This window comes from Perognathus longimembris, chromosome 20 (assembly GCF_023159225.1).
Source record: "Perognathus longimembris pacificus isolate PPM17 chromosome 20, ASM2315922v1, whole genome shotgun sequence".
Taxonomy (NCBI): Eukaryota; Metazoa; Chordata; class Mammalia; order Rodentia; family Heteromyidae; genus Perognathus; species Perognathus longimembris.
The window spans coordinates 24,275,936-24,288,225 of NC_063180.1; the positions used below are offsets into that span (position 1 = coordinate 24,275,936).

A 12,290-nucleotide genomic window follows, 5' to 3' on the forward strand; every position below is an offset into this window, starting at 1 on the left:
AGGTGGCCAATGGAGTTACAACCTGCCATAGTAGCTGTTTAAACCAACCTATCATTATAGTTAGAATTGGCGCTCAGATTTGGCAGGTCCACTCAATGGAGGTATATATATACGCTTACTGATGGGGGCCGGGTACTGTTGTTCACAGAGAGGGTATATTTTACTGCACAAGATACGGTTCCCTGAGCAGGAATCGAAATTGTGCCATGGCAGGAGAGTGCTAAATCCTAACCACTATGTTGTGTAGCGAAATATGCCTTAAATCAGATACAAAAAGTCATGAGAAAATACAGAAGCCATATCTTGAAAGTCCGAATTTAGGAGTCTATTGGGATAATAGGGGACTGCCGGCAGGCCAATTACAAAAACCCTCAGAAGGGAACAGAGCTTGCACCAAGCTTTTTTTTTTTTTTTTTTTTTGGCCAGTCCTGGGCCTTGGACTCAGGGCCTGACCACTGTCCCTGGCTTCTTCCCGCTCAAGGGTAGCACTCTGCCACTTGAGCCACAGCGCCGCTTCTGGCCGTTTTCTGTATATGTGGTGCTGGGGAATCGAACCTAGGGCCTCGTGTATCCGAGGCAGGCACTCTTGCCACTAGGCTATATCCCCAGCCCCTGCACCAAGCTTTTAAAGACAAAGGTCACACATTGGGTGGAGACCAAGCCTCATCTAAGCCTTGTACCTAAACACAGCTCTGAGAGCAGAGCTTCTCTAGGGCTATACAACTTGATGAATCTACATATTCCCCAAAGCAGAGCCCTCCGGACTCTACCCATTGAGCCAGGCATCTGCAATTCAAAAGCTGGCTTGTTTCACCTCTAGGCCTTGGGGCTGGGTAGACAGCCCCCCATCTCCTGAGTAGGCTCCTGATATCTGTGAAAACAATACCCCCAGCACCTGGCCAGGCCAGGCATGGCTGTGACTCAGTTTCCATGTTACAAAGTAAATAGAGAAATATTCAGAATCTCCATCTCCAGAAGGATCTAAGACATCACATAGGTGTTAGGATGCAGGAAACTGGGAGCATTTTAGACTAGGATGAGAAGAGCATGACTTGCAATTGTGCAGAGCAAATTGGTCCATGAAAAAGAGAGGTCACCACCTGCCGTGGACCTCACAGATAACCTGTTTCTTTCTGGGGGCAAGCTTAACAGCAGCAGTCCTATGGGACTGGCTCTTGTCTCATCCTTGCTCTCCCCAGCAGCCTGTGGGTGGAGTCACTTTACAGTCCAGGCAAGATTAAGCTCTCCAAAAGAGAAATCAATGATTTGATTTTTATGTACAAGAAAAAAAGGGGGGAATGTAATATGGAGGTCAGATCTGGTCAGTGCAATCATTGGCTGTTGAGGGGTGTCAGATTGACTCCATCTCAGATTAGTTGAAGAGAGCAGAAGCCTACTCCATCTTCACTAAGTTCTCCCCCGTCCTATCCAGGGAAGTTCCCTTCTCTGTGATCAGATTGTGTAAACTGCTTGACCACCTGAGTAGCGGAAAGCTCAAGGTTAAACCTGTGCCCTCCCAAGGTAGGCATATCCGCCTTCATGTGAGCCCTGCCAAATCCATGTGCCAAGTCTAACTAAAATGATAGGTTGGTTCAAACAGTTGCTATAAGGCAGATTGTAAGTCCATTGGCCACCTGTGTATGACCTGGCATGCTGTGTGTAAGTGTTGTAACCTCATTGGCCACCTGTGTGGCAGGCTTGACCATATGGTGTTTGCCTTTATAACCCGACCCTGGGCGTGGCCCTGGGCTCGTGGTCCCAACTCCCAAGTCTGGGCTGTGACCCTGGTTGGTCAGTATACTTTTTACTTCCCCAATAAATCTACCTTTTGACTTGAAAAACAGAACAGAAAAAGGAAATGAGAGGTCACAAGTAACAAGAACAGTAGAGGGAGCAGGGCCAAAGGTTGTTTTTTTTGTTTTTTGGTTTTTTTTTTTGGCCAGTCGTGGGCCTTGGACTCAGGGCCTGAGCACTGTCCCTGGCTTCTTCCCGCTCAAGGCTAGCACTCTGCCACTTGAGCCACAGCGCCTCTTCTGTATACGTGGTGCTGGGGAATCGAGCCTAGGGCCTCGTGTATCCGAGGCAGGCACTCTTGCCACTAGGCTACATCCCCAGCCCCAGGGCCAAAGGTTGTTATTGCAGGGTCAGCCCAGGGATGACTCCAAGCAGATGCCCCCTACCTGGTTAAGTCTCCACCCAGTTACCTTGATAACCAGCAGGCCTGGAGGCAGTTACTTCCCCCTTCCCTGAGGTCACATCCTAATCCACCTGGCCACACCCTCCTGCCCCTGCCCTAGAAAAGGGAGGGCTGGGTGTGGGCCTCTCCTTCTCTCAGGCCATGCATTTCCTAGGCCACAGACCAGCAGTTGGGTAATAAACTTTCTCTCCTGCATGAAGACCGGCATGGCTTTCTCCTTTATCTACTGTTAGAATATATTAGACATTGCCAGAGACCACTCAGACATCCAGGTACAGAAGAACAAAGGAAAAGTTTATTGCCAGCCAAGGGGGCTGGCAAGACCCCTTCTCACCAGGAGAAGTGAGAAATGTGGTATATTGTCTGGGGTGACATGTATAACCTAGGAGGTTTTGGAGGCAGGGACCTCGGTGTGGATGTGCAGACCAGGGGCTTCACCATGTCAGTTAAGATTGATGGCTACTGTCAAGGGGTGTCCTGCAGCTGCCTTGACCCTGGAGGCCACTTGTAAGGGGTCTTGTTGCCTAACATGGTCATAAAATGTACTAAAGGAGTGCTATCTCAAGGAAGAGGGGGTGGAGGCTAGTTATCTACTGCCCTTACTAGATGGGCCTTGTGTTGCCTAGGGAAGGAGCATGCTACGCTGTGGGAAAGGGACTCTCAGGCTTATGGCTACCTACTTTAATAACTCTTCTATATGGTGCCTTGTGACCCGGGAGGGGCTTATAGTCAGGAAAGGCTAACTTCCCCTCTGTTTTTCTCCTTTTTTCTGGGAGTGTTCCCAGTCCTGGCAGCCCTTTTTCCACGAACCAAACTGCGCAAGACGCCACGCGGGACTTTTCACCAATACCATTGCTGGCCTCCACATCCACGTCCATACCATTTCTCTACTCTGGTGAGTGAAACCGCTGCTCAAGTTCTCGGTGCCAAGTTATAGACAGGCTCAGGGCCTGGTCAGCTCTGGGACTAAGACTCTTTGCTCTGGGGGCTTGCCTTCTCTGTCTCTCCAGAGGGCGCTGTTGGAAGTCAGGACACTGCTTCTGCCTGGTAAGCTCTCATTCACTCACCAGGCCACCTCGCTTGACCAGGTTAATGGGTTTTTGCAGTCACAGTCACATCCAAGCCGGGCCACTAGCACACCTCTTTGACAGTGCAATGAGCCTGCTGGAAATACTCTCACAGATACAGTTCTGCCACTGCAATGGTAAATGGTCAGAAGTCGCTTATATTCAGTCTCTCTTTGCCCACTTACTTCCTCTCTCTCTGTTCCTCTTTTCCTTTCTTCCTTTTACTTCTGCTCTGTCTGCCCGCTTGCTTGCTTACTTTATAAAACTCCAAGTCATACCATCCTGGTGTGCCTTGCTAACAAAGCTGCCTCTTTTCACAGATCTTCAAAACTGAGGCTGGACCACCAATGTGCTTTGTCAGCAAAGATATCTAAAAGTTGCTTATTTTCTCTAGCATTGACCACGTGGTGGATATTGGGTTTAACGGTACCAGTTCAGGCACCATTAACCCATACCAGTGTTGGAAGCAGAGCTGATGCCATCTTGATTAGGGAAACATGGTAGGAAAAGTTGGGGTAGAGTAGATTAGGCCAACCTGATCCCCAAATTCTGCTTCTGTGAATGGCTTGCTTAACTTGTTGTTGCTTGCTCTACCTGCAGCATCAACCCCCTGCAGCTGTGCTACACTTTTACCTTTTTGTAAACCCCAATTTGAAGACTGCTGGGGTCACAGTGTTAGCTCCCGCGTCGGCATTGTGTCCCCGACCGGTCAGCTTGCTTTTTGGGGTGACTGCCAGTGCCGAGGCTGTGTTGTTGCATTGTCAGCCTGCTTTTCACTGTCACAGTTTCAGCTCCTGAGTCTGTGCTGAGTCTCTGGCCAGTCAGTTTGCTTTTTGCTTGAGACTGAGTCTGAATGGTGGACTCTTGGAGGTACAGGGTATCCCCTACCCTCAAACCCAGTAACATTTCTGGTGCATTGGCTGGCAACAGTCTTTAACCACCTTTTTTTTTTTTTTTTTTTTGGCCAGTCCTGGGCCTTGGACTCAGGGCCTGAGCACTGTCCCTGGCTTCTTCCAGCTCAAGGCTAGCACTCTGCCACTTGAGCCACAGCGCCGCTTCTGGCCGTTTTCTGTATATGTGGTGCTGGGGAATCGAACCTAGGGCCTCGGGTATCCGAGGCAGGCACTCTTGCCACTAGGCTATATCCCCAGCCCTTTAACCACCTTTTTTGAGGAGGACAAGACACCTGGGTGAAGAAAAGAAACCTCCGGAAGTGTGTCGGAGCTTGGTCGACCCATCTGTTTATGTGGGTTCGTCTGGGTGGATCCATCTGTATGTCTGTGGGGCCCATTTGTGTGGTCCCTTTGATTCTGAAGGTGCACTGTCTGTAGGCCTGAGACAGAGAAACTGGATGCAGCGGAGCTCTCGAAGGCCAGGGTGGTCAAGGGACACCTTGACCCCCTTCTGAAGGTCCTCACAGTGAAGGACGTGTATGTTGATCTTGTTCCTTGTTCTGTGTATGGTCGTGTCTATCTGTGCCTGTTCTCAATTCTACCCCAACAGCAGGTGGGAAAGTAGGGAGTGGCATGAAGGCTTTGCAAAATAATTGGTGGCATGGGCAGAAGAAGCCACAAAAGAAACAGTTGTAATGTGGAAACAAAGTCATAGCCATCCCTTGTTGCCTGGCCAGGAGAATGGGGGCTGTCTACTCCGTTCACCTAGAGGTATGACAAGCCCTCTTTTGAATTACAGGTGCCCGGCTCCAGGGGTAGAGTCTGGAGGGCCCTACTTTGGAGAATATGTAGATTACTTGTGTTCATTGGTTAGTGGTTAGTGTTGATGAGTGTTTTTCTCCTTTTTTCTGGGAGCATCCCCAGTCCTGACGGCCTTTTTTCTGCAAACCCAACTGCTACAAGACGCCATGCGAAACTTTTCACCAATACCATTGCTGGCCTCCACATCCACGTCCATACCACTTCTCTACTCTGGTGAGTGAAACCGCTGCTCAGGTTCTCTGTTGCTCGGTGCCAAGTTATAGAACTTCCAAGGCCCAGGGCCTGGTCACCTCTAGGGCCTAGGACTCTTGGCTCTGGGGGCTTGCCTTCTCTGTCTCTCCAGAGGGCGCTGTTGGAAGTCAGGACACTGCTTCTGCCTGGTAAGCTCTCATTCACTCACCAGGCCTCCTCGCTTGATCACGTTAACCGGTTTTTGCAGTCACAGTCACATCCAAGCCACTACCTTGGGCCACTAGCATGCCTCTTGACCTACAATGAGGCCTGCTGGAAATACTCGCACAGATACAGTTCTGCCACTGCAACGATGAATGGTCAGATATCTAAAAGTTGCTTATTTTCTCTAGCATTGTCCACGTGGTAGATATTGCATTTAACTGGCACCAGCTCAGGCACCTTTAAGCCATATACCAATGTTGTTGGGAGCAGAGCTGATGCTAACTTGATTAGGGAAACATGGTAAGAAATGTTGGGGGGAGTAGATTAGGTCAACCTGACCTAAAATTCTGCTTCTGTAAATGGCTTGTTTGTTGCTTGCTCTACCCCCTGTGTCTACCCCCTACATCTGTGCTCCACTTTAAACTTTTTATAAATCCCAATTTGAGGACTGCTCAGGGTCACAGTGTTAGCTCCTGAGTCTGCACTGTGTCGCTGCAGGGTCAGCCTGATTTCACTGTCGCAGTTTCAGCTCCCGAGTCTGTGCTGAGTCCCAGGCAGGTCAGTTCGCTTTTTGCTTCCCCAATAAATCCATGCTTTTTCTTGAGACTATCTCTGAGTGGTTGACTCTTGGCAGGCTGGGGAATCCCCTCCCTTGAACCCCATAACACCAAACGTTCTCTGTTAGTGTGTTTGTGTCCTCCTGGCCCCCAACCGTCACCATGGCATCCCACTTGAGTAGACTCAGTTTATCAAAATATGGTTTCTTGGGGCTGGGAATATGGCCTAGTGGCAACAGCGCTTGCCTCTTATACAAGAAGCCTTCGGTTCGATTCCCCAGCACCACATATACAGAAAATGGCCAGAGGTGGCGCTGTGGCTCAAGTGGCAGAGTGCTAGCCTTGAGCAAAAGGAAGCCAGGGACAGTGCTCAGGCCCTGAGTCCAAGGCCCAAGACTGGCAAAAAAAAAAAAAAAAAATGGTTTCTTCATTTGGTAATCTGAAAATTTTTCTTGTCTAGCAAAACTGACCACGTGGTTCTAAAATATTAGGCAAAATGTCACTTGCTGCTAGAATTCCAAAAGAGAGTCTACTGCTGAAATTCATTTTTGCGCGCTGTAAAATATATGTGCATACTGTGTATGTGTGTTCCATGTGTGTATATCTGTCTGTAAACATCATTTGCTAGTGAAGTTTTGGAAAAAGGAGAAGATGGTATGGGTATGTCTTAAATTGATACAAGACAAAGCTTGTTAAATTGGTGTATAATTGTTAGCCATGGTATCTGTGCTAAAACTCTCATCACATCTACTGAGTTTTGTCATTGCAGAGTCCTGGCAAGTATTTGTTGGCCAATTCTTGACAAAGTGCAGTTAAGCTCTAGTTCTCTTGGTCTCCTTGTTGCTTTAATTGGGCGTAAAAAAAGGGCTTTTTGTGGCAAAGACTCCTTGGATTACAGTTGGAAGCCAGCCCGGGCAGAAAATCTCTCTAAAACCAGCGAAGAGCCAGGCTGGAAGCATGGCTCAAGAGACTTACTCTAACCAGCCAAATGCTGGAAGTGGCACTGTGGCTCAAGTGGTAGAGTACTATCCCTGAGCAGAAGTGCTCAGGGACAGTGCCCAGGCCTTGAGTTTAAACCCCTGTGAATGCCACCTGGGGCGAGTCATCCCAGCAACAAGCACCTAGACCCCTGGGACTCGGCCAATCAGTGAAACAAGGATCATGGAGAGGAGTAAGAGAAGAATTATGTCACATCCTAAATGGAGTCACTTCACTCTCACCCTTTCAAAATTAATCAAAGGCAGGGGGAGAGGAGGATGAGGAGACAGTAGCTTGTCCATCTAATGTCCATACCTGAGTATAAGAACAAGCCAAGTCATCCAATCTTTAATTTTCTGCCCTAAACCTTTCCTTTTGCCTTAAAGTAGGTAGCCCATAAAGGAAATTGCCACGTAGTATTCAGGCAGGAGAGAAAAGTTTATTCCAGAACTGCTGGCCTGTGGCTGAGGTGGTGCTTGGTTGGAGAGAAGGGGCCACCCCCACCCCACCCTGCCTTATCTAGAGCAGGGGCTGGGATGTGTGGCCAAGTGCTTAGGATGTGACCTCAGGGAAGGGGGAAGTAACTGCCTCCAGGTGTGCTGGTTATCCAGGTAACTGGGTGGACACTTAACCAGGTGGGGCCATCTGCTTGGAGCCCTCCCAGAGTGGACTTTATAGTTATCCTTGCCACTCAGGAGGCTGAGATCAGAATGGAGGTTTGAAGTCAGTCTCAGCAGCTATCTTTTTTTTTTCTTTCTTTTTTAATTTAGGTCGCAGACTGGGACTCAGACTCAGTACTTGAAGTTTTTTTCAACTCAGTGCCTTTGGCTCTTCAACCCCTCCACACCTCCAACCACTCCCTGAGACTCTTATCTCCAACTAACAACCAAAAAGCCAGAGTGGAGCTGCAGTTTCAAGGGACATAGCACCAGCCTTGAGGAAACAAGCTCAGGCACAGCACCCAGGTCATGAATTCAAGCCCCAGGACTGGCATTCCCCATCACCTTGTGAGTGGGCAGCAGAGGACCACCTTTGCCAAGATGAGGTCCTCCCTGGGGTGAGGCTGGGGCACAGGGAGTGTGTGTTGGGTCTGAGCATTAAACAGAATATCTTCAGTACTCAGGACTGACTTCTGGAAAGAGGTATTACCTGAGGAAGAGGAAAGAAAAGGAGCCAGGGATGGCAGCTGTGACTCAGGTAAAGCCATGTGGTCTGTCCTTCTTGTCTGAAGAGCTGGGCCTGGGTGTTGACTGTGCTGGTTGCTGCCTGCCACACCTGCTCAGGCTCCCCCACACCTCTGTCATGCTTGTCACCTCCACTGGGTGTGGGCACAGGAAGGCATCACCTGGGCAAGCTGTTCCTCTGTCTTGCTGAAACTTCTCTGTTTTTCTTTTCATCTTTGGATACTCTCTTTTTTCTCCACCCCAGTCCTAGGGCTGGAATTCTGGGCTTGGGTGCAGTCCTAAGCAAAAAAGCTCAAGGCTGGTGCTCTACCTCTTGTGTCACACCTCCACTTCTGGCTTTTTGGGCAGTGTTAATTGGAGATAAGAGTCTCATGGAGGGGCTGGGGATATGGCCTAGTGGCAAGAGAGCTTGCCTCGTATACGAGGCCCTGGGTTCGATTCCCCAGCACCACATACACAGAAAACGGCCAGAAGTGGTGCTGTGGCTCAAGTGGCAGAGTGCTGGCCTTGAGCAAAAAGAAGCCAGGGACAGTGCTCAGGCCCTGAGTCCAAGCCCCAGGACTGGCCAAAAAAAAAAAAAAAAGAGTCTCATGGACTTTCCTGTTCCAGTTGGCTTTGAACCCTGATCCTTATACCTCAGACCTGCTAAATGGCTAGAATTGTAGGTGTGAACCACTGGTGCCTGGCTGGGTTCTTTTTGACACCATTGGTCATACTTCTAGACTTTCTCAGAGGAATGCTAGGATGTACAATTCCAAGTAGGTTTTTCCTTTTGTTATATCAAAGACCATTATAAACTTGAACATGCTGAACTTTCCTTCTGTCCCCGGTGTGTGGATTTTGTTATGGTGGGCATTCGATTGTAATTCCATCAAATACTTTTTCTGAGTCCATGGTCATGTCTGTATGAGATGCCATTTGTTATTCTCCTTTGGGACAGTTGACATTCGGGGACGTGGCCGTGGATTTCACTCAGGAGGAGTGGTGGTGCCTGACCCCGGCTCAGCGGGCTCTGTACAGGGAAGTCATGCTGGAGAACTACAGGAACCTGCTCTCCGTGGGTGAGGACAACCTCCCTGCACAAGTTGGGAGTTTTATACTCTTTGCCTTCTTTTCTGCTGAATGCCTGGAGGACCCCCAGTTCCATGACCAGACGTAAAGCTCTACCAACTCAGAGAAGGAAATGTGCTGACGTAACCTCCTGACTTTAAAAACTCCTTGTTGTTCTGTTGAGTGCATCTCCGAGTCCTACTGCGTAAGCGTGCACATGGGCATGTCAGCTATGGCACACTTCTCTGTTCATCTCCTTTGTTTTGTTTTGTTTTTTTCATTCCCCTTCACTGTTTCCAGTCTCCTTTTCCTTTCTTTTCCCTCTCTGGGACTTCCTACTTACTAGGTTGGTCTTCTTATCACTGAGTCACATCTGTCTGAAGCACTATGGCAATTCTTTTTTCTTCTTTCCTACTCCTCCTTTTCTTCCTCCTTTTCCTCCTGCTTTTTTTTTTTGAGCTCTTTAAGGTTTTTTTTTTAAGTTTTTATTATAAAACTGATGTACAGAGAGGTTACAGTTTCATACGTTAGGCATTGGATACATTTCTTGTACTGTTTGTTACCTTGTCCCTCATACCCCCCTCCCACCTCCCCCTTTCCCCCCCTGAGGTGTTCAGTTCGCTTACACCATACAGTTTTGCAAGTATTGCTTTTGTTGTTGTTTCTCTTAATTTACCCTTTGTCTCTCAATTTTGGTATTCCCTCTCAATTTCCTAATTCTAATACCAGTATACACGGTTTCCAATATACTCAGATAAGATTACAGAGATAGTGTAGATACAATCCAAGAAGGTGATACAAGAACATCATCAACAGTATAAACTACAGATACACATGGGATGTTGAAAGTAGTTACAACTGTGATATAACAATCATTTCCATAAAATGGAGGTCATTTCACTTAGCATCATCTTATGTGATCATAAGGGTATTGCTATTGGGCTCTTGTGATCCTCTGCTGTGGCTTGCCTAATCCTGTGCTAATTATTCCCAATAAGGGAGACCATAGAGTCCATGTTTCTTTGGGTCTGGCTCACTTCACTTAGTTTAATTTTATCCAAGTCCTTCCATTTCCTTACAAATGGGGCAATGTCATTCTTTCTGATAGAGGCATAAAATTTCATTGTGTATATGTACCACATTTTCCTGATCCATTCATCTACGGAGGGGCATCTGGGTTGGTTCCAGATTCTCGCTATGACAAATTGCGCTGCAATGAACATTGTTGTGCTGGTGGCTTTACTTCCTCCTGCTTTTCTTCTCCCACTCTGTGGCCCTGGCTGTCCTTGAACTTGCCCTGAACTTCTGAGTGATGGGATTTCATATTTATGATACCACACTTGCCTATGGCAGACTTTGTACATATCAATTTCCTTGTGCTTCTCACTCAGTTCTTGCATTGCTGTCTGCACATTAAAGTGTCCTCTGAAGTTTTCTGATGGAGGCAGTCTAGGGAATATGTGAACTGTCTTTGTGCATCCACGTGTGGTGTCCCCTTTTCACGGGAGCATGGGACTTGGGATTCCGGAAAGGCCACAAGCGTTGTCTCACTACAAACAGGAGTCTCCCCTTCCAGTGTGAGTTTGACTTCCCTGTTGAAGCTCAGGGAAGAGCCGTGGCTGGCACAGAAAGACATGAAAACTCCAGGAGAGCTGAAAGGCTGGGAAGATGCCAAAGGTGTGAGCGGAGGTAAGAGCTCAGATATACAGAGATGGAGCTGGGAAACCTGGCCACAAATGGATGTTTTCTGTAGGAAAAGCCAAATTTCCCTGCCATGAGCCATCAAGGACTTTAGAATCTATTTCCTCCACTTGTTACCCTGTTCTTCAGAGTAATATGCCATTTTGTATCTCCACCACACTTCCGGTATCCATTGGAGGACTCTAGGTTGTCCCTTCAGCTAATGGTGGGTGTGAACTATGCCTGCTGTCTCTTTTTCATGCTGACTTAATTTCCTCTGATGCGAACCTAGAGCTAGATGACCAGATAATTTTGTGCTTTTACTGCAACAGAAGTTCTTTTCTTTTTTTTCAGAGGGAATCACTTGTTCATTTAAACATGGGAAGGCTTTCTCCAGACATCCTGATCTTTTGGTTCATGAGCAAAGTCATAGCAGTGAGAAGCCCCACCGCTGTGCTGTGTGCGGGAAGGAATTCAGACAAGTGTTGGACCTCAAGTGGCACCACCGGGAGACACATCCTGGGGAGAAGCCATACCGATGTGATCAGTGCGGCAAGGCCTTCGTTGTGCTCCAGAGCCTCACCAAGCACGAGGCCATGCACACCAGCAAGAAGCATCTTATGTGCGACACGTCCGGGAAGGTGTTCAGCACTCCTAGCACCCTCACCAGGCACCAGGCTCTGCACTCTGGCCACAAGCCGTACAAGTGTGATGAGTGTGGGAAGGAGTTCTGTCGGTACCCTCGCCTCACTGTGCACTACATGTCGCACACCGGGAGGAAGCCACACATATGTGAAAAGTGTGGCAAGGCCTTCCGCCATAAAGCCAACCTCACCACACACGAGGCTGCACACACTGGCATCAAGCCACACAAGTGCACCAAATGTGGGAAGGCTTTCACCTATGCTTCTAGCCTCTTCCGCCATGGCATGATGCACACTGGAATGATGCGCTTTAAGTGTGTGTGTGGCAAGACCTTCAGCTCAAGTGCAGGTCTTGAAGCACACCAGGCAGTGCACGCTGGCTGCACACAACATAAGTGTGTGGATTGTGGAAAGATGTTCAGCTTTGCTTGCACCCTGGCCATACACCGCAGGACACACCCCAGGGAAAGGCCGTACAGCTGTGCCCTATGTGGGAAGGCATTCGCCCAGAAAAATGTCCTGGCACGCCACCACAGGACGCACACTGGGGAGAGGCCCTATGCATGCGGTGACTGCGGGAAAGCTTTTAAATCCTGCTCAGAACTCTGCGCCCACCGTACCATCCACACAGGAGTTAAGCCGTATCGGTGCCCAGATTGTGGGAAGGCATTTACACGGAAGACTGCACTTGTGCGCCACCAACAGACACACGATGGGGGACCTCCCTATGTGTGTGATATATGCGGCCTGGTGTGCCGCCGTCGTTCCAACCTCACATGCCATCGCAGGCTTCACGACCGGCAAAAGTAGCGCCAGTGAGGG

General features: G+C 48.6%; 1 protein-coding gene across 1 annotated transcript; it reads left to right on the top strand.

Moving 5' to 3' along the window:
• The first annotated feature begins 7,974 nt into the window (after nucleotides 1–7,974).
• LOC125339061 (zinc finger protein 585A-like) lies at nucleotides 7,975–12,290 on the top strand. Its single transcript, XM_048330153.1, has 6 exons — nucleotides 7,975–8,107; nucleotides 9,035–9,155; nucleotides 10,705–10,833; nucleotides 11,179–11,410; nucleotides 11,495–11,530; nucleotides 11,615–12,290. The coding sequence occupies exons 1-6, from the start codon at nucleotides 8,090–8,092 to the stop codon at nucleotides 12,276–12,278; spliced, it is 1,200 nt and encodes a 399-aa protein (XP_048186110.1). The 5' UTR covers nucleotides 7,975–8,089; the 3' UTR covers nucleotides 12,279–12,290.